Source organism: Leptinotarsa decemlineata, unplaced genomic scaffold (genome assembly GCF_025532065.1).
Source record: "Leptinotarsa decemlineata unplaced genomic scaffold, Ldec_3_MD MMD2_tig00026307_RagTag_RagTag, whole genome shotgun sequence".
In the NCBI taxonomy this organism is placed as follows: domain Eukaryota; kingdom Metazoa; phylum Arthropoda; class Insecta; order Coleoptera; family Chrysomelidae; genus Leptinotarsa; species Leptinotarsa decemlineata.
This window is the reverse complement of record NW_027412681.1, coordinates 117,149-144,796: the sequence shown is the minus strand read 5'-3', so window position 1 is coordinate 144,796 and position 27,648 is coordinate 117,149. Positions and strand designations below refer to the sequence as shown.

The following is a 27,648-nucleotide window of genomic DNA, read 5'->3' as shown; positions in this document are numbered from 1 at the left end:
AAAATTCCAGCATCACAACTCACGTTTTCTTTGATAATTTCTACGAATTTATTGACTTTTTAATTGACTTATGAATCAGAATATATTGTTCTGACAAAGTCATGATTATCGCAACACTTTTTGGGTTTCAATACGTACACAAATAGGACGAATTGTTAGAGAAATATTTGAGAAAGCTCGGTGTTTCCAGTCTTTGGATGACTAAAATTTGAATTGGAATATTTCGTACAGAATATTTCTCACAAACATATAATACCGCTGAAATGTATACGGCAAGTAAACAATGTGAAGCATATTTTTATCGACTTTTCTGAGAATTTTCACCTTACCCATTTTGAAAAAAAATGTAATGAAGAACATTATAGAGGTTTAAATCCCCAGAAAAGTCGATGAAAAATTCTGATTCTCTCCACAAAAATAACTTTTATTCAATATGTAAAGAACTTTTTCAGCAAATATTTATTTTGAAAAAATCTCCAGAAAGATCACAATTTTAAACTTTAACGATAGCCATTTTATAATGATGTCGGTGTTATTAAAAAAAAAAATTGAGTAGAAATAAATACTCAGTCCTTCAAGCAAACCAAAACGTTCATCCTCTTATATGACGTTTTGAAGGGATTCAAAAAAATTTGTATGAAATTTGAAGAATTACTGTGAAATTACAGTTCTGTTTGCGATTTCACCAGTTGATAAATGGTTAGTATCAGAAATTTCTCATTGGAATAAACATTTACTGAACACTTATCCTGTTTATGTTTACTGATTTAATTCTCCTTTGGTATCTAATTTTTTACCTTTCAGAATAACTTTAGTATGATCAGGGAACCCCCAGTACATTGATTGCCTCCAAATATTAGACTATAGAGAATTGGCTTACATTAAATTCCTTATGATATGCAAAGCTTGAAGAATTCTTCTATGATACATCTAGATGGTATGTCAGATGACTTGATTCAAATACATCTCGAAATAGACATTTATAAAATTATTAGTCTTAAAATTGGTGTCACACGTAGAACCCTAAACATATATTTATAATTTCAATATTAAATTCAGCTGCAACTTGTGCTGCTCAAGTAACATCATAAGTTGGCAACAGTACTGATTATTATCTTAGAATTTTGGAAATAGGTCAGCTCTGGGAGAAGCCGATGAATAATGAAGTTTACGGTAAAACTATAGAGAAAAAAATCTGTGCAATCAGATCATAGTTGAAAAGAACTTATAGTATAAAACATTTCGTCTGCTATTATAGCAGACATGTTCAGTAGAGTCGACAGACCGTGAACTTGTGAAGGTTAGAAATGGACTAGGATACAACTTTCATCGACCAAGCATGAGTGAGTATTTGCAAGGATACCTCACTCCCACCACCCCTACTACTAAAAATACTAGTAAACAGAGAGCTATCACGGTTAACACATACACTATGTCTGCCGCATTAGCAGACGATACGTTTGTTTACACAAATTCCTTTTGACCTTGACCCAATTGCCCGGATTTGGTGCTGATTTGCATATAATAATTGTTTTACTGGGTAGATTTAGATGAAAGTAATGGAGAGTGTATGCCAAAAATATTAAACAATGAATTGGAACAAAATAACTGTTGGCAAAAGCGTAATTCTTCTCTTGATCACTGGCCTATTCCGTTTCAGATTAGACGTTGATCAGAAAGAGTATATGTGGCTTATGAAGTTGTGGTTGTTGTTGTCGTAGGTTCTTCCTCTTGGTTGTGTTTTGCTATAGCCAGGAGAATCATCGTCAGCTCTTTCTTGTTCACTTTTCCATCTTGACTATAGTCGACACCTCGTAGAATCGTCTCCTCGAATTCTTGCAAGTCCTGAGCATCATAGTCCTATAATAGTAATAAGTGAGAATGGAATAAAATATAACTGCCGTCAATGTTCTCACTTTCTTAACAAGCTCCAGTAGATCCTTCAGGAATCCTCTCAATTCTTCGTTTTCTATCGTACCATTGTTATCCTGCAACAATTGCAGTGAAATGAAGGTGTTCGTTTTTTCGAAATGCGGTTAGAAAATAACTTGCTGAAGTTTTAGAAAAAAGTTGGCGTTTTGGAACTCGCAAATTCAAATATTTTGAACGTGACGTGGATCAGAAATGTATATTTGTATTTTTACTTACTCTGTCATATAAAGCGAAAACTCTTTCAATGTCAGCTCTGGTCAGTTTGGTGGCTCCCTAAATATAATAAAAAAATAATGAGATGAATATTGTCTTAAATTATCAACAGTAACATGGAACAGCACAGAGCATTGTTATAATTAAATATATTTACACAAATAACTTGGGGGTGGGGGTAATGATTCACGTCAGATATAGGGATCTCACAAGGACTGGTCTGGCTTGTTTACCTAAACTTTTTCACTTATAATAGATTCATTTTTCTTGAGCTTAGAGCATAAAAGACTTTGGTATATGTTTGTAAAAATCAAGCTCTTTTTGCAAACCTGTCCTGTCCTGTATATCTTTAAAAAAAATTCAAAAAGTCCAGTTGAACTTTCAATCCAATTCAGTAACTCTGAAATAATTTCATGAATAAATGTAACGAGTATTACAGGTAGGTATATGTTAGTGTTTGTGGTGTATGTGAAGTGCGATATGCATGCATTTTGATATCATAGTCTCTTACGTAACAAGAAGCATAGACTGAAGCAAAGTTATCAATCATGCTGCAACCACAGAAGGCCTAACATTATTTATTAGGAGAAAACGGTTGAAATTTTAGTTTGTTTTGGCTGGCACCCCACACTGTCAGTAATCAGTACATAAAAAAACTTTATTCTCTGAACACTTGATCATTCTTTTTAGGAGTACGGTTTGAGGAGTTGGAAAAATATATATATGGTTGTTCGTTAAATAGAAATAACCCCGATTTCTCCTAGTAAATCTTGAGAACTGAGACTGAGAAAATAACTATTGTGTCTACGTCAGAAACAGTCATACTTACTTCAATACCTTCCTGAAGTGTTCAGCCACAAAGACAGACATATAAAGCCGTGCAAAATTTTTGGTCACAATATTAGTGGGGGATTTAAAAGTTCAGACTTGTACTAGCCACTATATAAAAGAATCGTACTAGACTACTTTAACTCTGGCTAGATTATTTAGATAGTTTTTCAGTTTTTATTTAGTGCTTTAATTTAGATATTCAGTTTAATTTAAGTTAGCACTATGAATAAAAAATGCAAAGTGCAGTAGATCGGAAAATACTAGCGATAGATTGTTTGAGAGGATAGTGAGAAAAACCAAGGAAAATCTACTCAAGTGTAGCCGAATCAGTGTTGGTGGGCAAATTGTTTTTGGTGAAAATGAAAAATGTTTTTGTTAACTTAGATCTATAGATCTATAGAGTCCAAAAGGCAATTAAATTTGTTAAATCAACTTAGCACTCCATTCAAAGGGATGTATTGCTCAAATATAATATAGAAATTCCCCTTTCAAGAATGTTAAAACCAAAGTATACTGAAACTTTGGGAATTTTCTTGGGCCGCCTTATATACACTCCTCAAAACAATCAAAGGATCACTATTTTGTTATGATCGTGTACAAGAACAAGTTTTATGATGAATATAATAATGTGACCTTTGGAATTCACTCTTTTTGGTACTGATGGTCGGGCCAGAGTATGCAGAAGAAGGAATGAACATTTTATTTCCTGCTGCTTCTCTTGAAGAGTCCCATTTGGAGGTGGATCAATAATAGTGTGGGATGGAATTACACTCAATGGTGTTACAGACGTCCGCAACGGATCCCTGACGGCGCAAAGGTTCGTTAATAATGCGTTGGATATCCAGATACGTCACAGAGCAGAAGCAGGAGGGCCCGCTTGCAGTCCAGGACTGAATCCCAACAAACATGTCTGGGATCAACTGGGAAGAAGCATCCGATGCCGTCAAAACCAACCCACTTCTTTGGATGAGCTGGAAATCGCTTTTCGAGAAAAATGGGAGTGTTTGCCTCAAAAAACCTCAGAAGGCTCATAAGAACCATGCCCCAGCTAATCCGAGCTGTGATGTTCATCCGAGGAGGAAACACAAGATACTAAGCCATCAATTATAATACAAAAACAACTTTTTGTTCACTTTTGATTTCAATAACTAAAGGGTTTTTATTTTGATTTTGGTATTTCTTTACTTTTCTCGCGTATACCCGATACACAACAAACAAGTATTCAATAATTTAGCATGGATTTGGTAGCCATTTGCATTTTTACTGTTAAAAAAAATTACAAGCTCATAAAAAAGTGACCCTTTAATTGTTTAAAGCAATTTGTAAGTTTCTTTGCAGTCTCTGAATTTAAGTAGGTTATTCGAAGTGCTTTGATTATACTGACATTCAATCCTTCGTTAGTGATATTGAAAAAATCATGCTGAAATCGATAAAAGATTCCGCAGTCAACATCGATGTTCTACTTACCTTGAAGACTTGCCTGCAAAGGAAATTCTCTTTAACTGGAAGCAACCTGAAGAACAACAGTTTCTTATGAACAGTACCTAATAATACTGGCCAGAGCTAGCGCTAAGTCATTATCTACGCTATTTCTTAGTTATTGATCTAAAAGAAAGCTTCAGAGAGAAATCATACATGAAGCAGTTAGAATGAAACATGGTCTGATAAGTTTCTATGGCCAATAATGGACTTCGAGATCCATATTCTGCTTGGAACATATGATATTTGGTTGATCATTTGTCTGGCATTTGGATTTGTAGAAAGGGGTCTCTCGAGTAGCCATTCAGATTTCCCGATCTCACATCCCTAGACTATTTTCATTAATTATTTGTCAAGCAAAATGTACAAAACTAGATCAGCATATTGTCATGAATGAAGCTGTACAAAGATTTTTTATACAAAATGCTACAATTCAAGACACTGATCGACAGGTAATATTATACCCTGAACTCATTAAAAATCCATTTTCGGTAAGTAACAACCCAAACTTTGTAGCACATCTTGAATTGATCAGATCTGTAACGATATAACAAAAGCAATCTTCTTCTCGAACTTGTCGGTCTGGAGAAAGCAACAAAACTTTCCAATCGAACAGATTACCAACTTTTCAGGCCATGTTTCCGATAGATCAGACCGTGAAATCGCAAGAAATAAATGAATGGAAGTCTAAATAACGTACAACACCAATGGTCGTATATTTACTTTGCCATCTCGGAAAGTTGTAGCCTGCCGTCCTTGTTGAAATCGAATACTTGGAGCTGGAAAAAAAGTGATATCAAAGATAACAGATGACCATTATGGAGCTTAGAAATATATCGAAATAATTAACTTTTACTATCCTCATTCTGTGTTATGAGTACTCATTGTTACAAAGAGTTCCGAAGAAGAATTCAAATAAATTCGAAACGTTAGAATTATTGGCATGTTAGTGAAACATTCTTTCGTAAAATAAAATATAATAAATACATCACAAACAAGTGACTGTAAAGTCTACAAACAATACCAACAAGTGACTATAAAGACTACACATTTTATATTTATTATAGATGACAAAACAATTATTTTAGGAAGTGGGATTTTATATTTGACAATGTTATGGATCGGAGAATTCTCCAGAACATTTGTGCGAGATATTTTTATATAGAAAGTACTCGGGTGTCTGGAACAGATTCTAGGACTGCAAATATCAAACTTTTCCAGTAATGTTGGGCAGTCAACTATGCTTTTGATAATTTTATAGGTTAGTGCAACACTATAATATTCACGCCTTTTTTCGAGACTGCAAAAGTTATGCTTTTGTAGAAATTCAGAGTGGGTTGTTCCTACTGGAGGATAAATGCCATCGGTTTTTAGGATTAGCAGTTTTAAAAATCGTCGTTGAATTGCTTCTATTCTATCAATGTGATATTGATGAAAGCGGCTCCACACAACTGACGCGTATTCTAACTTTGATCTTATGAAAGCATAGAATAAAGTTTTTAAGGTCGAAGTTTCTTTGAAATCACTACTGCTACGTGCAATTAATCCGTACAAACGACAGGAGGAGGTTACAACATTATCGATATGCCTATTAAATGATAGCGCAGTGTCAAATTTGACGCCAAGATCAGTAGATGTTTCTGGTCTCACCAGGGAAACGTTTTCTATTGAATAATCAAAGATCAAGATGTTCGTTTTTAAACTGTAGGACATTACCTTACATTTATACATTTATCTGGATTTAGCGACAAGTTATTTCGATAACACCATTCTATAACCCGTCCTACGTTTGCTGAGAGGTTCACACAATCATCTATGTTCTCAACGAGGCAGTTATAGTTTTAGATCATCGCCATATAAAAGGAAATACACATCTATAATATCTACAATATCATTAATGAATATATTGAAGAGCAACGGTCCCAGATTTGAACCTTGTGGAACACCGGAAGAAGCACTATATTCGGTAGATTTGAAACTATTGAGCTGAACATATTGTTTTCGATCCCGAAGATCCCAGAAGAGTGCGATTAAGGATGGAGATAATCCAAAGGCTACTGGTTTGTTCAGTAGAATGCCATGGTCAAGTCTGTCGATGGCCTTAGAAAAGTCTGTGTAAATAAAATCAGTTTGGGCCCTATTGTCAATAGATTCAGCAATATGTTGGGTTACAGTCAGAAGATTGGTGACCGTTGAACGATTTTTCATATGCCACATCAACATCATGCTTTATTTTTGATGTTTGAAATCTTGAAGGGCCTGCAGATTACACACACGCTTGTATTTGCGCCAGATTCTGCTTTTAGCCTGCGAATCTCTAATAATGCTTTATAATCCGTATTTATTTATAATCCGTACTGTATTTATAATCCATTCCGTTACTGCTGCATCTCGAAATGTTCGTCTGAAACAAAATATTGCCAACCCTCCGACTGACAGAAATAGCCCCCTCGATGACCCGATTCACGTCCTGCCGATGATTTACTCACCATCGTGTCGGTGTATTCAATGAGCTTGTCCTCGGAGACGTCGTTCATTCTTTTCGCTTCTTTCAGAAGGTCGCGCAGAAAGTTCTGCAATAGAAAATACATTTCCAGGTAAGTGCATTTTCCGGGAAGAGGAACGGAAAATAATACATACTTTCAGTTCGTCCGCCTCGATGTATCCGCTGCCGTCGGTGTCGTATTCTCGCCAAATCTGTGAAATGGAAAGACGTTCATAGTCGAGTTCACAATTTCACATCATTTCGGTTCGCATTAATTGAAAATTATGACTGAAGTAATTATTATTCGATTTGTGATTTCACATCGAAAAATTTACGATCTCAGCCAAGTTGTGCTAACAAATAATTCAAAAGTTCTAAACAATTTAGTTGAACAAAGAAAGAGGTGTTTGTTTTTTGCAAGAACAGAAAAAAAAACAAAGATATTACAATGAAATAACAAAAAATTTAACAAAAATAATATCGATCTTCTGAAAGTGTAGGCCAGTATTTAAAGTTCCGGAAATGCGTTAAAAATATGTGTAAAGAAGGGTGGTTGAAGAAAAAAAATTCATTAAATCGTGTAAGTACACGAAAATGGTCTGTATTTGAGAGGTTGATCAACAAAGATGAAGTATTCTAAATACCTTCTTCATTCGAACACACACTAGTTAAAAATATCAACTTCTTTCATTGAAAATGGTGTAATGGCGGAAACTAGTCAACAATATAGAAATATCGTGAAAAATATACAAAAGTATGTTTTTGTAGTTTATCCTCAGTAAAAATATCAAGAATTCCCAACCCAGAGAAGGGCCTACGTTAAAAAATCAATATTATATTCATCGCACGACCACTATTACTCCTGTCAAACGACGTCCATCTCTCGATTTAATGTTCGACCTGATGCTGTATTATATTACTGTCCGGACATCCGGATCATCTCGCTCTAACAACTCCGAAAATCTCCCCCTTGTTTTTCTTATTCCGGAATACCCATTCAGATTGTTTGTTACCTTTTAAAGTAAATTACCTTCATAAATTCTACGCTGGATTCCAAAGGATTGTCGAATCTAAAGAGGAGCAAGAAGTTTTCTTCCATCGGTAGAAGCTGGGCGAGCTGAAATATTCAAATATTGTATGAAAAATAAAGTAAGTAAACAGTCGAACGATTAAAACTCAGTTTTAATCTTCCTCTTTGAAGATGATCACTTGTTGATCGAAACACTAAAACGATTTACCGAAATATTTTTCAGTGCCGGTCCGTCACGGCATCCCGTCCGAATAATTGAATAAAAAACAAACGCAGTCGTACACTAACGGACAGCAACTGGAGGCTAGCCTCCTCTAACGCTATAATTTCTGCAACTGAATTAAGAATCGAGACGTATGTCTCTGGTTGATCGGTCGCGTGGAGCCTGTGTTTTTTAAAGTGGTTGGAGGCTTGGCTCCCTTCCAACGTATGGCATTTATTATTTCGTTATTCATTCATGGGCCGGTGCGTTTCAGTTTTGTTAATGCAGGATACAGTGTGGTACGTACTACGTAGTGAGTGATAGTGTTTTTTGATCATATTATGTATTTATATTAAAAATCAATGGTAAAGTAATGATACGATAATGATTGCGATAAATGGCCTCAAGTTTTATGGGGAGGCTAAGCCTCCCTTGCCTCCGATGACGAGCCGCCGCTGGTGCAATCATCAGGACCAGACGCTTTGTTGATTTTGAGCTGTTTCAAAATTCGCCTACCAGATCGAGTCAAAAAGTAATTTCCGAAATTGTGGATTGTAGTGTGGCAATAGTGGGTGGTGTCTTTCCCAGAAAATCTACTGTGAATTTTGTATTCGAGTCTTTTAGAGAAATTTCATTTCATGGCATTTTGCTTAAAAAATATCTAACGTTGAGCTTTTATTCAGTCAGAGACTAAACGATATCGTTCTGTTGAATAAATTACTCAAAGACGGAATAAACGAACTGGTTCAAGTTTGACGATAGCCGTGTTTCCGGGTTTTCCTGCAGCTGAAAAAGCAAATGCGCCACTGGAATTAATGAAGTCGCTCCGGAGCGCCAATTAATTTTTGTTGTTGTTTTATAATTTCATGATTTGTATTTTGGAAGAGTATTATTGTAACTTTAATGAAATTAATTATATTATTACAATATATATATAAATTACTCAAGTAATTACATGCGATGCCTTCTATGCTTGGGCTACATTTTGTAGTATTTTTGTAAATTATGAAGGAGAATAAAAGCATACCTCTCTTATATCTATTTTACCATCTTGATTGTCATCGTAGGCCTCCATGAAGCAAGCTTTCAATTCGATCAGCATCTCATCAGATACAACCTGGAACGAAATTATACCAAAAATTAGTGTGATTATTTTTCCGATTGATTCAAATTCAATATACAAGATTATATGTATCATCAAGAAAAATAATTTCCATTGTTGAATACAATGAACATGTATTGAACCATCACCGGTACAACAATGAAAAGGTATCACAAAAAAGCTGTTGGTATGTATTATAAAAGCAAGCTATTATTTGAGGAAACTTTGATTTCGAGTCAGTAATCTGAAATCTCTAATGATAAAATTGATTCAGATAATATTAACGGCAAAAGTGTTTCATTTTATGTTAGAAAAATGCAACTTTGGGACCCCTACATGAAAAGACGTGTAATTTCACAGCTGTCGGATTATTAGTTTGTGAGATCGAACATTTTAAGTGAAGCAACTCTTCTTATTTTCTCGTGTTGATAAAGCATTGATTTTTGGCGCCTTATAGTGGCTGTTATCAATGAAAACATAAAAAAAGTCCACGAAATAATTTTGAATGACCGCTGTAGGTGTGGCGCCACTTTAGAACATCCCCACTCCTCCACTTTCGCCGTCATCCAGTCGACCAATCAGAAGCTACCGCGCGTAAAGCGGGAAATTCAAATCAGTAGATGAACAAGGCCGGTACGAGCGCAAAATCCCTTCCTTTTTTTATGGCGCTTCATTTCTTGCAATTTTCAAGACACGTGTGACGTAATCAATGCAGAGAAGGATGGAATGAGTATTGGAGAGATTCAAAGATAAGAGCGCGGACTTGTGCCCGCCTCACCCCTCAGGTTTTCTTAGGGCTCCACCCCTCAGCCCCCTTGTCGCGCACCAGAGAAGTTGATCGAGATAGCTGTGGCTTTAAATATATCAAAGGAACGTGTTGGACATATCGTTCATGAATATTTGGGTATGCGAAAGCTCTGTTTAACGTGAGTGCCGTGCAAGCTTACAGTCGACCAAAAACAACAAAGAATTGGTGATTCTGAGCAGTGTTTGAATCCAAATGTATGCATCGATATGAAACATGGCTCCATCATTTCACATAAGGAAATGCTAGCTGGAAATAAATTTCGTGTCGATAAAGAAGTAATCGTTGAAGCTCAGGCCTATTTTGAGGCTAAAGACAAATCGTATTATAAAAATGGTACCGAAAACTTGTATGACCGTTGTAATCCATTTATGTTGGCCACGAACTCTTTAGCCTACGAACTGTAATGAGCTCTTTGGGTATCGATTTAAAAACACAAAAAACACATGTTTATATCTCATATTTGGGACGTACTATATAATTTTATTTCTATACAAAAAACGCAGTTCCAAATGCAAATCGCAGTGTCCAACAATTTTTCCAAAAAATAAAAAAATTTATTGAGTTTATTTCAAATCAGACCATTGTATAATTATCATCGGCTCCTTCGCCAAAATATAAAAACAAATTTATTCATTCAAAATTGAAAATATATAAGGTTGCCTCCTGTAAATAACAATATTGACTTAATTTCGTACTCTCTAATGTTCTTCTTTCACAATAAAGCGTTGTAAAATATTTGTTTTTCCGCCGCAGGGCCAACAACCTCGTTACCAATTCTCGAAAAAAAAACAACCTCATTTCCGAAACAAAATGCAAATCTCCCAAGCCGTTATAATAAAATCCCAGCGCCGATAAACCTTTTCGAGAAGCCAAAGGGGACACTCGTTCAATTCATTTTCGGATAAACAAAAAGCAAATCTTTCGCGCACTCCAATCCGCTCATTCGTATTCATAAATTCTCGTGGAAAAATAGCGATCCATCGAAGTAGTCGTTAGCAGCCTGCATCGGGGAAAATGTGCGCTTCAGGGCGTCTAGACTCCTCGAAGATATATGCGGTTAGTTCCAGACTATGGAAATAATTCACGGAGCAACGTCGAAAACAAGAGTTTTTCTCGAGATGGGAGGAATAAAGCGATCTGGAAAGTGGCGATATTGGGGCAGAAGGGGAGGATTTGTTTTATTTTCTTTTGTAGTTTTTCGTTATTGGCTTACCTCTGGTCCTACGTCGGAAGCGTTGGCGCTGGAGACGAACTCTCGTAGGAATCCGTCCAGCTCGATGCCTTCGATGTAACCATTACCTGCAGGAAAGAAACATGCAGTTATTCACAGTTGAGAGGGTCGGAAATTTCCGGCAACACAGTTAATTGTGTCGTGAAAGAAAACCTCCTGGAAGTCAAAGGAGTCACTGAAGGGTCGTGAACGCCCCAGAATGAAACCGTCTAGATTTCGTATGAATGTAAAAAACGTATATCGTCCCAAATTCAAAGACATTTTTTCAAACCATATTTTTCTACAGACTTGAGACGGTTAATTTTCCAAAATTTCATTGTTTAAAACTACCCTAACCTAGGTTTATCAAAAACTAACCAAACATATGACCTAACCCTTCGAATATAGGCTTTTACGGCAGGAGTTACGATCAGAGAGAGCAAAATACAAGCTGGTGGAAAGTAGCCGATGTCTCAGCAGCGACTGACTGGGGAGCTGCGGGCTCAATTGTATTTATACTAGTGGGGGTGATGTGCCACTCCTGATTGGTCTGCAGTTATGGTAGGTTGTTCTGATTGGTCCACGTTGTTAACACGTAAACTGATGTTGGATGTCGATCAGAGTTGTGTTTTAGTTCATTTCTGTCAACAGAAAGCTGCAGTGGGTTATTTATATGACCGTCCAGCATTTTCAGAGAACCGTTTTGTGTACACAGTCTAGATGTACACAAAAAAATATATTTATATAAAATTTTTGTTTGAATTAACTCTTGACATTTTGAAAATAATAATGGATATTCTGAAGATGGGGACGGATTCTGAAGAATTGTCGAGGTGGATCTAAATAGAATATTTAGCTTCTTGTAGAAATTCAGGCAAGTTCGCTATCCCTGTTGGAAGACACTATATATTTGAAGGAAATATTTACTTTCCTGAATTAACTTACCGTCTTTGTCATAGTGGCTCCAAACTTCCATAAACTGATTGGCCGATAGTTTTTTCAGTTCTCTCGATTGAGGGTCTCTGTATTGTCTCATAAAGTTCGTTGCCTTTTCCAAGTTCAATCGTTTGGCGTTCGATTGATCTGAGTGTGTAGTCATTTTTCTGAAAAAAAACATTAATAATATACAAAAAGGTTTCAGAAATGTTAATGATTGGTATTCTCAGTTTTGATAGACGAAAGAGTGGCAATAATAGTCTCAGATGATTCGGTGTAATTGTTGTCAAATGTCAAAAAGAATTCTAACTCAATTTTTTTTCATTATTATTATGAATAATAAAACAACGTTTCTGATTCTCGTCTATATTATAACAATACAGGATCAATTCTTTCCTGTGATGCTTCCAATAGTTTCTGTTGATGAATAAATCGATAATGTTGTCAATGATGTCTGCTCTGCAATCTAATATAAGTGTAGTTTAAATATTTATTTAAGAAAATAATGTTTTCATTTTCGATATCCTCTTGTAGATTTCGATATTTCGTGATGTAACAAGACTTGTAAATAATCGCTTCTCCATCGGTATATTTGAGTGCATTATTCATAGACAGAAGCTAACTTACAACTTGCTCCGAAACATATTTCTAGATAAATATTGAGATGTTAGGTTGATAGGAAGCGACCTAAATATAGAAATTTATTCGATAAAGGTGTTTCGTGTTACAAAATATACTACAGAATATCTAGAGAAGAAAGCCTGGACTACGAGTAGAACATTTCAGAATGCTCCAATTATTCTAAAAGCTATGTCAGTCATTATAAATAATTGATCTTTGATTATTAAGACACGCCCGAGGAAGCCATTGCATGGCGAAACACGTGTTGCGTTTTTGTTGAACTGTCTAGTGAAAATTACACAATAAAGTGTTTTTAGAATACGTTTGCATACTCTACTTATAGTTTTAGAAATGCAACAGTATTCCCTCATTATTCAAATCTATTTTTCTGTGCCCTGAACAGACTACATAAGTTTGAAAGAAATACTACTTTGAAGAAGTAAATTTTTATTCTCAACAGTAGATCTAGAACTCTCTTTCGTTCACCTTATAGTACTTTTTTTCAAGAGTTGCGGCAACACTGCTTTGTAGATAACATGACAACTGTCATAACCCAGCGACGTCAATTTGTCTAATTAACTTCGTTACTAACTGGCCGGATAGCCCTGGTTGCTGGGCCAACGAATGGAAAAAGAAGACGAAGAATAAAAGATGGTATACTCAAATTCCAATTAATTCAATGATAAAAACTAAGGTAACATGAGTAACACTAAAGATGAATACAATTAGTTTGAGCTATACCTAAAAATTTAAATTTTGAAACACTTTTTTACATTAATTTTTGAAAAGTTTCAGAGAATATATCAACACAGTAACAAAGATTACTGATAAGGAAAATTTATTCCGCTGGAACAAGTCTCATCGAAGAATTTCCATCCCTACTCTTGAAAATTATTGAAACTGGGACAGAAGGGCATCACGATGAGAATTCATGACATTGAGGTAAACGTGACAAGAATATTTGCGACAATCGAATGACGAAGACATAGAGAGACTCTCTTCAAGGCTGGGAAAAGGTGAACCCATTGATTTCATTATTGCTGAATAACAGAACTCAATACTAGAAATGCTTTTAAACTTCAAAACCGGTTTGAATAAAACTTGTATTTTTGTAAGGAAGCAGATGGATTCTAAATGTAAGTACATATTGTATAAGTTTGAAAATATCCTTATAGGACGAAACTACAGTAAGTTAGTTACAAATAAAAGTGGTAAAGAACATAAAAAGTTGCAATTCTTTTTTCTTCATTATGATTTCCTACCACGTAGTAACGGCTACATCCATCAATTTATTTTAAAATTGATTACTTCCTTCCTTTCTCTGAAAGATTCCCACATTTTTTGTTCAAAGATGGAGTAGGATATTCTGCAGTGAAATACGAACGATTTCCAGAAATTTACAAATCCTTCTGGATCTAATGGACAATGCAGAGTCCCGTTACTATTTCTCCAGAAAGAAAACTGGTCTAGAACTCGACCCATTTTAGCTTCATCCGTTAGATTGAGAACCATTTTCCATGGTAATACCATCAAAAGGACACTGAGATTATCGCACGATCAATCTCACGAAATCGAGAGAATTAGATCAAGAGGTTTGCAGGTTTTCTTTCGCACTGCGGAGTGTAATCGGATCTGGGAAACTTTGACAATGCCTTGGTCAAGGTTTAACACACTTTTTGTATGAAAAGCTTCGGCTTAAAATTAAATTATATGAAATCAATCGATACTAGTTCGTGACTGGTTGGTTCATTTTTCCATACTCGACTAGTTTTAAAACGATTTTACTTCAATAAACCAAGCGTTTACAGAGTGGGTTATCAAAAAAGTACTGCGAGGCAAAGAAAAATTCCAAAAAAACAGGATTGTTTGTGAGAGGGACAAGTTTCGACTAAAACCTCATTGCAGCACGTCAAAATCTTCAAACGGGATTGTCACATTTGGCGTGAAATGAATTCTAAAACACCTTTTCCATACCAAAACAAAAATACAAAAATTTGCAAAGACTGCTTCTCAAAATCTGGGAACACTGTTCTGAACCTGGAACTGTACAACGTATTGTTGGTATTTTCAAGATCTATATTTTCATGACGAGTGGACAGTTTTACTGAAACGAAGGAAATCGGGAGCTCGATGGCAATTTCCATTGAATAACTATAAAAATTGCAATCGTTCTTGGGTCAGAACGTTTTTTTTTTCAAAATAACCGCATGTTTTGCCAACAGTTCTCTTGCTGGCTGTTATGCCTTGTGGAACACACCCTGTATGTAACCACTTCATCTAAGCAGCTTCTTCCCCGGATTTTATTCACCCAAAAATTTCGTACATCTAAAAATAAACCGTGAAAATGACTTCATTATATAATCATAACATAATCCAGCCAGCGCAGGGCATGCTTTCCATCAAAATTCTCACTCGTTTTATGTCGTAATAAGTTTTCTGTCTCTTTTGAATATTCCAGGTAAGCAGGAACATCGCTCGGGGCAATATTCAAATACCTTTTCGGATGGGATAAAGTGACATATCTGCATGAATAATGAGACGCGCTTATAGCCAGGAGGGAGATAAAGTACTTTTGACGTCGAATGTCCGAATGTATAGCAAACGGTATGGTGGAACAAATCGATGGTATTTGCCAAGAGATATCCGTCTCAGTCCACGAACAGTTGGGACAACGAAGGAATACCCATGAGTCTGCAATTTGTGAATCTGATATATGAGTCGACAATTTCAAGGATCACTTTATTGAATTCTACCTAATTAGAGCGTTATATATCAGTTTGAATCATATGTCCTTCTATCTAATCATCAATCTATATTTATAAATGCGAGAATCATTCACTCAACACTCATTCATCTCTGTTTTTTCGTACTGGTGAGTCCTAAGAAGCTAAAATTTGGTATAAAGGTGCTTCTTAGGTCTTGGATGTGCAATAAGAAAGGATTTTTAAATATTCCAACTGATGATCCCCTCTGGTGATGAAAGGGGCGCATTTACATATGAAAATTACCTTTTCATCACTGTTTCTCCGTACCGCTCTATTTTCGGAGGCTGAAATTTTGTATGTAAGTTCATTTTATGTTGTAGATGTGCCATAATAAAGGATTTTCAAATATTCCAACTGGTGATCCTCTGGTGATGAAAGGGGCGCATTTACATATGAAAATTACCTTTTCATCACTGTTTCTCCGTACCGCTCTATTTTCGGAGGCTGAAATTTTGTATGTAAGTTCATTTTATGTTGTAGATGTGCCATAATAAAGGATTTTCAAATATTCCAACTGGTGATCCTCTGGTGATGAAAGGGGCGCATTTACATATGAAAATTACCTTTTCATCACTGTTTCTCCGTACCGCTCTATTTTCGGAGGCTGAAATTTTGTATGTAAGTTCATTTTATGTTGTAGATGTGCCATAAGAAAGGATTTTCAAATATTCCAACTGGTGATCCTCTGGTGATGAAAGGGGCGTATTTACATATGAAAATTACCTTTTCTTCACTGTTTCTCCGTACCGCTCTATTTTCGGAGGCTGAAATTCTGTATGTCTGTGTAATAACAAATAATTTTCAAATATTAATATGCAAAATATAGTAGAGAGACACTGATGATTTTAGAGATTTCTAATGTGGTGTAAATAAACACATTTTTTTGTGCTCACATTGCAAACGCTGGCTAGTTTTTACGAGATAGATAGAAAAATGTACATACATTTTTAAGATGTCATACATCTTAAAGAGTTTTATAAAAAAATCCGCGATGGTATAAATCTATCTTTCAGGGTTAACCCACAATAACCATTTTTTATCCTCGACAAATAATGGCTTATTTACGAAACGATTTTAACAATACAGCATTAATCCTTATACAATTAAGTATCTTAAATACGTTGTGCATTTAATATGGATCAATGTGGCCCTTTACAGCATGCAATTCAAATGAATATTTTTGAAGATATTACAGATTTAAGATGCAGAGACATAGCGGTAGCGGCCGGGGGGGCGGCGGCGCGTACCTATGGCACTTTATGATTAGCAGCGATCGCAGACGTTTGTATGTATATTTAGTATCAGAATTGCAACCGCGCGAAACCGGGGCGGTTCGCTAGTTCTTCATTTAATAAAGAGATGCAACGCACTTCGGAATTCTATCCACAGAGGCGTTAAGTTTACATTTAGAAACGATAATTGTTTCATCTGTCAACACGTGTACAAAGCTGTGTCATTCTCATTTCTCGCGTCAAGGGATTTTGTAAAAACGAGAACAAATCGGTAAAAACACCAGGGTTTCTATGCATCTTCTTTTTGACAGCTGAACAAAAGCTTTTGCGAAAGTCAACTGTTTTATCTTCCTTTTTCATTTGTAGAATTAAAGGATGCTATACGAGAGTATGTGTTTCATGGCACATTTTATTGCTGGCACAGGTATATGTTTCCCAACTGTATATATGTTATTGTCCGACGATTATACTTGAATTTGTTGATAGTTCCATCATCATCTCGTATCTACTTGGAACGTTACAAATTGATATTCGAAACTATCGAACTGTTTATCAAAAGTTGCCAAAACTAATGGAGTTAATTCATTTTCCAATAATTCGCAATTTAACTCTCGGTTAATGGTTTGCGTTGAATCAATAATGGTTTGGAAGTGTCACTTTATAGAGCTTCACCAATTTCATGAATTTGGACTATTTGGGGTGATTTGGAATTCAGTTACAGACTTTAAAAGTTGGAGGAAATCGATAAATAGAAAACTACCATGAATGGACGAACAATCTCCAAACTTCTGGGTTTCTTCAAATCAACTTGATTGTTCTATCATTTATATTTCTTAGGAGCTCATTAAGGTACCTGAATGAATAATCAGTAGGAGTTTTTATTGTTTTTGGAACTGTTAAAACTATGCTTAAGTCACTAAATGGTTTTGTTCGTTTGAATGTCATGTCATGTTTTTGTAGCTCCACATCTCGAAAGATATTTATTCTACTGTGTAGGTGCGATTCATTAGTAGTTAATATTCCAGTTCCACTGAGGAAAAAACTGTGTAGCGAAACTCATCTTCTGTAAAGTTGTGATCAAATGTACAACTTTTGAAAAATATAAATTTTTCGCCACGTTCCACATTTCTCCAAGGATACATTAATTTTCCCTTCCTGAGTCCTATTTTTCATTAGAAACTATGTATTTCAAAATGAAATGTCAGTTTGAAATAGGAAATTCCCAAGGCTTACTTGTGATAAAATGTTACTTTAATTAGTTAGTAATTGATGAATCATTTCTAAGAAAAAATCACAGTTGACGAGCTGATTCAAAAGGTGTGGTTGACTCATAATTTCTCCCGTATAAAAATATGTTTACGCAAGCTCTGGTTTCATCCTCCGAATCCTATACCAGGGAAAACATCCGGATCGCCAGGAACATCAACAAGTATCGTCTCGAACGTTCGAATAATAAAGAGATTAATCCTTTTAATGTCAATTCCATTTTATGCGCTCAAACACCCGGATCCGAGGATAGTCATTTACTTTAGCGGAACAGTTAAATTTAAAATAGAATTTATATAAAGCTAATAAATATTTGGGTTTATTATGCTTAGGGCAGTATAGTATATGTTTTTCATAACGGTCATATTTCCACCGACGGGTCGTTTTTATTATATATCGGGTAGGTGAATGTTTACGATTGATTATAATAATTTTCATTTAGTCATCGAGCGATTTATTTTCCTCGCGCTAATTTCTGAATCGACACCCGATCCATCAGGATTTAGCACGGTCGATGCCGGTTTATATGCCGGTTATTGCAGAAACTGAAACAAAATGTCTTGATATTTATTATTCTGGCAATGAATTCTAGACAGAAAGATTAGAAAATTGTTGTTAACAGGAAAAATTGAAACAAAAAAACATCTCGTTTACGGTAACAACATGGATCTTACTATAAAGGGAGAAACAAAATCGAAATATCTGCACTCGAGGAACTCAACTGAGTTCATATTTTGCAGAAGTCGAATGTCAGTCAATTGCTACAAAATTTCCGGATCGTTATTCTTCAATAAAAATTAATATTTATAAGAAAAATTGCGAGCGAGCAATGAATCCTGAAATCTAGTCGAATGGAGCTTGCGTATAAAGAAATGTTTTCACTGGAGACGAAACCATAAATGATATCAACATTTCAAGTTTAGATTTTGTTAATTCTTGATAATTTCAATATAATTTTTTATCGCCAACAGCTGATTGCTTGGAACTAACAAATTTATTGAATTCTTTTGGGTGAAGCCAAGCATCTTTATTGTGACATTATAGGAATTTCATTCAATACTTTTATAAAGCAGTGTAGCAATAGAATTCAATAGATTAGCAGTTAGGATTATTATTTTAAGTTGACGTCATTCAAATTTTATATATTTACATTGATATATGTCTACATTTATACTTACATTGAGGTTAAGTTACTTCTTTGATTGACGACTTGTTTATTCTGTGGAAATTCATGTTCACTGTTCACTTTTGTCTTGTTTTGAAAATGGTGTAATAGCCGAAACTAGTTAACAATAAAGAAATATCGTTGAAAATAGACAAAAGTGTGTTTTTGTAGTGTATCCCCAGTGAGGTTAAGTTACTTTTAAGGAAATACTGTTTTTGCTTCATTCATTTTTCCTCATGGATATTACCCGTATACATAAATAAATGGCCAGGCCATCACTGTCAACGGTGAGCACTATAGGTCTATGATTACCAACTTCTTTTGACCTGAATTTGATGGTCTGGATACCAGCAATATGTGGTTTCTGTTCTCATTCCTGATGTGATACCTTTATCGGGTTCAGAGACACGGCGAAGGGGAGCTGTCATAAAAGTGACCTTGACCACCAGTGCTGCCGTTAAGGTACTATTGTACCGCATTCGGTACTATTCCATGATTTTGATACGAAGATACTACCCGGATCAATATGTAGACTATTCGGTACTATTTACTATAATCCCAATTTTTTACATTTTCACGTTGACTCCCATCGAGTACAGTAAAAAATAACAACAATATGTGTGGCAACAATGCAATTCCGTGTTTCAAGTTCCAGATCAGCAAATACCGTACTTGTGTCAATATTGCGAGCTATCATTATATGCATTGTTTAATCCTGTATTCTGTATTGTGCCTGTGAACTGTGGTTCTGTCGTCTGTCAGTCAGTCAGTCAGCAGAACAGCAGTTTCAACTTCTAACCTCACACCTCACCTTGAGAAATTGGTTTTATTGTTTTGTCAAAATAAAAAGGAATATGGACAGGTAAAAATAAATTCTCGAATCTAGCCACTTGAAAACGTCTTTAGTATTGTTCATTCTATTGTGACAGAAACCTAATTAAAACAAAACACATTTGCAATCGTGAAAGAGCAATTTGAAGAAGGAAAAAGACACCTTTTTTTCAAATGTTCTGATTATGATCTTTCTCTTAAGCAATATTTCTTAGTTTCCAGCAAATTTTTTACTCCATATATTTTCCGAATTTAAATGGATAACATTATTACACGTTTGGCATTACTGGCATTTGGTCTGAAATGACTTATGCGCATGTGCCATGCCTAGTCTTGCGCAGTACATTTTGGGTACTATTTTCTTGTAAATTTCGGTACTTTTTGAATTGACGTTGCGGCAGCACTGTTGACCACGCTCTCTCTTTGGGCTCGACCGTCGGTACAACTGGTCTGATTGTTAAAGTATGGAAATAAATACTAATATTTATTGTTGATACTAATTATTAATGCCTAAACCACAGATTAAATACCTAAACCCCATCAATAACAAAACAGTTTCAGTATGACGGTGCTACGTGCCACACAACTCATGTCACATTGGATATTCTACACGATGAATCAAAGATTCATCAACATTTTACTGTTAGAAAATCTGGAAAAACTCAAAAACTGAAATCCATGCGAATGAAGTTGTTATGCGTTTGCCAAAATGTTTGTCTCATATGACTGTGCTAATTTGCCACCTTTTCTTAAGGGGAGCGATAACATGCACGAAACACCCGGAAAACTATTCCGTTTCCGCCTATTCTCGATTCAAGAAAATGCTAGACTGTAGGGAAAGTGACTTGAATTGAAGATATTGATTGCACCAGGAAAATAGTTTTATAGATGTACGAGGTGTTTCAAAAAAATAAGGTGAATTTTCCAATTTCGCGGGCTAAGTATATTCGATTAAGGATGTTTTTATTTTTTGTACACATGTTCGTCTCGAACACATGTTCATAGTTTTTTCTGCATTAAAAAAAAACAAAGAATTTACTTCGAATTTTATGTAAAAACTGGAATTGAGTGTTCAAAAACACTTGAAATGTTGACAGTGACATACGATGATTGTACTCAGAGTCATGACGAATCATGGAAAAATGGTTATGAAATCGAAACCAAAGTCCAAAAGTATCAATGGAAAAGCCCAGGATAGCCAAGACAAAGAAGCACGCCAAGTTCGATTCGAATGTCGAAAGTTTTGCTCATTGTTCCCTTCGATTACCGTAGCGTAATGTATCACATGGTCGTATGTAAGTTATGCACCACTTGCGAAGCGCAATACGAAAACAACGTCCGGTTTTGTGGAAAAACAATTCGTGGCTCTTGCATCATGATAATGCACCTGCTCACTCGTAGGCATCAAGTCTCATCAGACTAATAAAAACATGAGTCTCTACTTTGACCAATTCCAAAATAGAAGCTGCCAGTGATTTAGCAAAAATTTCACCTACTCAATTTCGGTGTATGGGTAAAGTAAATATTACTCAACGGGTAAAGCTTTATAATTTAATGACCGGTAGCCGGAAAATGCAAATAATATTGGCTCAACAGAATTTAGAAATAACAAACAAAGCCAGACGCGTAATGATATAAATCATTTCTACTCGAAGCCGTAAAGGCTATTTATGTTACACGCCCATAAAGTAGGGCTTTATTGTGGAGGTTTTTTATAGCGTGGCGAGACACAATCATATTTTCCGTACTAAAGAGATTCCACGCAATGGTTCGAAGAGAAGGGTTTGCTCAATTCACAAGAGCCATCTTCATGTTTCTTGAAGGATTTAGATGAAACCTTAATCTCTATGAATATTTCAATAAAAGGTAATTGCTTTCTTCAATTGATGTACATGCATCAAATAGAAACAGGGACCGAAGAAAAAACTGTAAAAATCCTGCACATGATGAGATATTGATTAGGATTATTGTCAAAGTTTCAACATTATTTTCTAGAATAAGTTAATAATTCTAAAGGCCGGTTCCAGGGTAGGATTTAGGGGAGGTTATGCGGGGCTATCATCCCGGAGCCTCCATGGGAGAAGGCCACCACAATAAAGATAAAAATATCCAAATTTTAACAGGTCAGCCACTTTCTCCCAAACATTTTTTTTGCATTTTTACAACATCAAACAACTTCTCGCTTCTTAGAGCTCAAAATTTCAAAATTATTTTACGAAATCACTTGAATGGAAAATTTTAAACGACACTATTTTTGATTTTCCTAGTAGGAAGTTAGAAATTCAATTTTTATAAAAGGAATTAGGGGTTCCACTGGTGGCTGGTGCAAAAATCTTCTGCTGATCGTTCTTGACAGAAATTGTGATTTAGTGAACTTTGAATGAATGCTCGCCAATATCTCATTAATGTATTTTGTAATTTTTTCAATGAAATATCTAATTAGGAAGTTAAATCAAATAATAATTTCCCCAAGCTTGTGATGTGGAGGTGTAATGTTTCTCCTTTTACTCTCGATTTTAAATCAGTGTTATTCAATTTCAAAAAACCTTATATTCTTAATGGTACATTTACTCTCATGCAAAAAAAACTAATGGTTCTTTACCCTTACGGGATGAAATGATTATTGAAGAACACACCTAGAAGCCATTGTGTGCCAAAAAACACGTGTACAAATTTCACAGCTGCCGGACTATGAGTTTGTGTGATAGAACATTTTGAGTGAAGCAACCTTTGTTAATTTGAATAAAATTGATAAAAAGAAATTTGGTGTTTTTATAAAGTATTGCTAAGCTTTGGCTTGGTTTTGATTTACCTGTTGAATGTCAATATACCAGAAGCAAAAACCAATAAAAAACGTGTTGATGAAATGAAAAATTCCAATGCCGATTTGAAGCCATAATTTATGTTTTCATAGCCATAGCCATACATACCTATATACACACATCGGAAAAGTCTAGGGATATTTTTATAACATACTGAATATTATAAAAATAAATGCATGAGGTCGTTTAATTTCGATTAAATTGGTACACTCGACCACCCTGTAGATTTCTATGAGTTGAACAAAGCCTGCAAAAACGGTAACTAATCTTTTATCAAGTTTTTTACAAACTGTAGGCTTTCGGCTAAAATGAATAATCTGAAAGTGTCGAGTTTGTACATTCTATGCAGTTCTTGCTCAGCAATTAAACTGGAAATATTGTGCTTTAACATGGAACGCCATCACTTACCATTGGCTGAGATGAATAGAGCTGTAGGGCTTCTTCAAGGTGGCATGCGACAAAATGATGTAGCTCTTCGTTTGGGGGTCTCCCAAAGTGTTATCAGTCGATTGTGGCGGCGTCTCCGTGAAACTGGCAATCCAGCCGAACAACATCCAGGGCGAGGACGTGCTACAACTGCAGTTCAAGACCGATTTTTGGTCTTAACCGCAAGAAGACAACCGACAATCACAGCACCTGAGTTGGTTAACGTGTTGCAGCAGACGCACCAGGTAACCATTGGTCGTGATACTGTCAGAAATCGACTGCATGAAGCAGATCTCCACAACAGAAGGCCACTTAGATGTCCACCTTTGTCGAGAGGCAATCGCGGTAGAAGATTAGAGTGGTGTCAAGAACATCAAAACTGGGATGCAAATGATTGGGCCACAGTTTTGTTCACAGACGAATCCAGATTTGGATTTCATCCAGATTCTCGTCGAGTAAGACTGTGGAGACAACCTGGAAATAATGAACGTTTGAGACACGTCCAGGAAGTCCACACATACACAGGTGGTACAGTAAAGCTATGGGGCGGAATCATGATCGGCGGCAGAACCGATCTCGTTTTACCAAATCGCTCCCTCACAGCTCGACAGTATCTCGACACCATTCTTCTACCTATCGTCCGTCCGTTTGCTGGTGCTGTTGGTGAAAACTTCCACCTAATGCACGATAATGCTCGTCCACATGTCGCGCGTCTAGTGACTGACTGGCTCACCAACGAAGGAGTTGATGTATTGCCATGGTCAGCACAATCACCGGACCTGAATCCCATCGAGGATGTGTGGGACATGCTTCAACGAAGAATTACTCTGCATATGGGAAACATTCACATAACGTTTTAATTGAGAGAGCTTTTAATCGCTAAATGGGCAAATGTACCTCAACAAGACATTGACAATCTCATTTTGTCGATGCACGATAGATGTAGGGCCGTAATGAACCAGCGTGGAGGCCATACTTTGTACTGATTCCAATTTTTTTTGTATCATGATTTTTTTTCGGGGTGCCAAAGAAGAGCCATATTTTTTTTTAGTTTTGCTTATATGCGCACTCAGTATTTTTGACCATTTAATAAATTTTGTTGTAAGTTACATTCGTTTAATAATCACCCGTCAACTTTTTTCCCTAAAGCGATCTAGACTTTTCCGATGTGTGTAGTTGTCCATAAAATCAACTTTTCTTGACTTACGGAGAATGTCGTTGTACTGTGCAATAAAACATGCAAAATATCTGGGTTTTAACCATCCAGAGAAGTTTACAGTAACTAAGTGAAAAAAAAAATATTGCACTAGTATTCTAATATGGTATAAATGTTATTTTACACTTGAAAGCTAACTTTTTTTAAGGTATAACTTTTGGAAATATTATTGGATACAAAATATTGAACAACAATGTTCAAGTCGTTATAAAAAGAATGGCGGTATATGGATAATTTGTATAGAGGAATTTAATGAAGTAGGTTCGAGTTGTAGATATTTACCATTTTACCGATCAGATATTATCCATATGTTATGCGATTCTGAAATATGGATTGAAACCATCATCAATATCAATTATGGATCGATTATTTTACCATTTGGTTCATTTCTTTTCGTCACAAAAATAACTATGAATCGAATGGGTGGGAAAAAGAATAATGAAAGGCAGCAGATTATTGGGAAGGGAATGTTTCAAATATATAATTTTTATCCTAAAAATTATTGAATTTGGCGCATTGCAGTACAGAAAAATTCATGAAAACGTGTGACAGCCGGTAAAAAATTGAACGCCATTCGAGCGATTTCACGAATTGTCGAATTTTTCTATAGAAACCTAGGCAAAAACCAGACCGCTGCTTGAATGTTGTACGTAGAAAAAAAACGACTAGGTGGGCGGTAAACACTATTAAAAAATACGAGAAAACATTTGAGTAAAGCAAAAATTAACACCCCCAAACTAGAAGCATAACCTTCTCGAAATCGGCCACCCTTTTTGCGACAAAGAACTTACCCGGCCTGTTCTTATCAGTCGTGCGATGTAGTCGAAGCTTTGGAACTCAACGGCGTATTCGAACAAAGTTCTGGGATTACTGAAAGCGCAGAAATCCTGAAGGAAAGCTTCCGAGCGGAGTCCAGAAGAGGTCAAATACTGCGCATGTGTCGGGCGATCCTGCTGGCCGCCGACTTCGATTTCGGGCTTAGGCACACGCTGAAGCGACGTTGCCAGATCCGAAGAAATTTCCTCAGATTTTAATAATTTGTTATAACTCACGATTCGTTACTGAGCATGCCATTTTTTCGTATTCTGTCAATATATAATGGGAAAAAACGTTTTGGCTTTCTACCTCTCCATTATTGAACAGCAAATGTGAGAACTTCCAAAAAAAACAGTAAAAAGAAAGTAATCACAATAAAAACTCTTTATAAACATATATAGATCATGCACAAAAGTTTCTTTCACATACAAACTGTAAGAAAACAGAATTGCATAAAAATATAATCGTTCAGTTCTGTTTCTTGACACTAAGAGAAGTTTAATTCAATTTTAAATGTAAGATGATTAAAACGGAAACGTTTTTTTCTTCAGACCTATCAGAATATGTGTCATGCGATTTATTTTAGTTTTTGAGTTTTGAATTTTTCAATTTTTTCGTGAGAATCGTTGGCCGGACCGACTTGAGATATTTTTTGAAAACAGTTTTTTAAGTTTTTTTTAATTTGTTACATGCATGAAATCACATTGAATTACGGAAAGTTTCATCAATTTATTAATCAACATTGAGAAGGCAAACTCCGAATTAAAGATTTAAAAATTTGTTTTTAGTTTTTAGCTTTCAAAATAACACAAAAACAGTGGTAACTGGTAGACTGTCATTCGCTGAAATCAGCGTTCTGACGTAAAAAGAGGTAAAAATTTCCGAATGAAAATTAAGAGAAAGCGGAGAAAATTTCAGGATATGACTTGATTAAATTGAATTTATATGCATTGTTTTATCTTGCACTGAAAATATATTCGATGATGATTGTTGCTGTCTTTAGGTGGAAAGGCATTTACCTATTTTAAAATAATTTATTTTTCTGATTGTGGGAAGTTGAAAACCTAAAAAAGTATGTCTTTTAAAGAATTAAATTGATAGTTCTGAACATACAGCCAAATGCCCTAATTTGGTATAGTTTTGCACGTCAACCTTAAATTACTACCCTTCCTCTAGATTGGGAAAAAAGGAAGGCCAGCTAGAGTCTACATTCCTGAAATTTGAAAATTCTTCATGGCCGTTTTATGATAAAAAATTAATAAAATGTCGTTTGGCACAAATTAGGTCTATGGTACCCAATTTGGATCAGCAATATATTTGAATTTTCGCATTGAGAGCTTCTATATTCAACTTGTGACAATGTTATGATTTTTTTGAATTATTAAAATTGATTTACCAAAACAAAAATTGAAAATAATATTTTTTCAAGTAAAAATGTTGTATTCTTTAGTAATTTTCGTATGAACATATATATCTTTAATTCATGTGTTGTTTGTTTTCACAAGAGACAGTTATTCAGCTGTAATCATATCAAATAGATTTCCATGCAAATGAGACATTCATATTTTTTGCACTTTGAAAATGTATCGAATGAGGCTCGATTTTGGAGAGGTTTATCAAATTTTACTTAAAAAAAATCGTCTATAACATGAAACTACGTAACGTAGTTTTAATTGGTCTTAATTGTTATTTCGAAACCTTCTGCAAAAGCTATGTCTCTTTAGTGTCATCCGGTTAGTTCACAAAATAAAGTTTGACTTGACTGAAGATTTTTCATGAAATTGTCTAGTCTAGAGAATTCAGAAAATATCATCCGGCAACGCTGCCCTGAAAACTTGCGACTTGACACCTCTGGGAGTTTGGTACGGTGCGGGGGTGGTATTGAATTTGGATTTTTTGTACGGCTTCTTGCTTATTTTCAAATTAAAACTGGGTTCATAATTTCACGAAAACCTTCCCGAGAGTTATATCCCATTAAAAATGTTATACGAGAACTTTTTTCCTAAACAACGTTGAGCATACTTTTTCACCTGGAACAAATGTATGGCAGTTCAAGCCCTTCGTTAAAAAAATACAAGTCAACGATATCGACCTCTTTAGTCATCAGGATCGGGTTATTGGTTGATAACTCATATTGATAACTCCTCAAGCCACCTTGAGAGAGCACACAATGACTACTTACTGTTCCTTATAAAGTAAAAAAAAAGCTGGTCAAAGAGAGTTGGATTGAAAGAAGATCAGTTTGATCTTCGTCTTGAAG

General features: G+C 35.5%; 1 protein-coding gene and 1 long non-coding RNA gene across 2 annotated transcripts in view; one reads left to right on the top strand and one right to left on the bottom strand.

Annotated features, from left to right (window-relative positions):
- LOC111518215 (uncharacterized) overlaps positions 1–17,962 on the top strand; it is a 41,042-nt gene extending 23,080 nt beyond the window's left edge. The window contains exons 2-4 of the long non-coding RNA XR_002723929.2: positions 13,357–13,543; positions 13,639–13,865; positions 15,308–17,962. This is a non-coding gene — a long non-coding RNA (uncharacterized lncRNA). The remainder of the gene's footprint in view (positions 1–13,356; positions 13,544–13,638; positions 13,866–15,307) is intronic.
- On the bottom strand, positions 536–25,515 carry Cbp53E (Calbindin 53E). The gene is made up of 12 exons (XM_023174594.2): positions 25,364–25,515; positions 12,238–12,395; positions 11,296–11,381; positions 9,200–9,289; positions 7,971–8,057; positions 7,096–7,152; positions 6,945–7,028; positions 5,179–5,234; positions 4,444–4,489; positions 2,149–2,205; positions 1,917–1,988; positions 536–1,860 (listed from the first exon to the last, which is right to left on the bottom strand). Exons 2-12 carry the CDS (start codon positions 12,389–12,391, stop codon positions 1,693–1,695), a joined length of 957 nt encoding a protein of 318 aa, XP_023030362.2. The 5' UTR covers positions 12,392–12,395; positions 25,364–25,515; the 3' UTR covers positions 536–1,692.
- Positions 25,516–27,648: the final 2,133 nt, after the last annotated feature.

What these genes read in the sequence shown, in the direction of transcription:
- Cbp53E (XM_023174594.2), bottom strand. Translation starts at nt 12,391, where the DNA reads ATGACTACACACTCAGATCAATCGAACGCCAAACGATTGAACTTGGAA. An exon ending in GTAAAATAGATATAAGAGAG is followed by an intron (nt 8,058 to 9,199) that starts GTATGCTTTTAT and finishes TGAATATTTCAG; the next exon opens with CTCGCCCAGCTTCTACCGAT. An exon ending in CAACTTTCCGAGATGGCAAA is followed by an intron (nt 4,490 to 5,178) that starts GTAAATATACGA and finishes GTTGTTCTTCAG; the next exon opens with GTTGCTTCCAGTTAAAGAGA.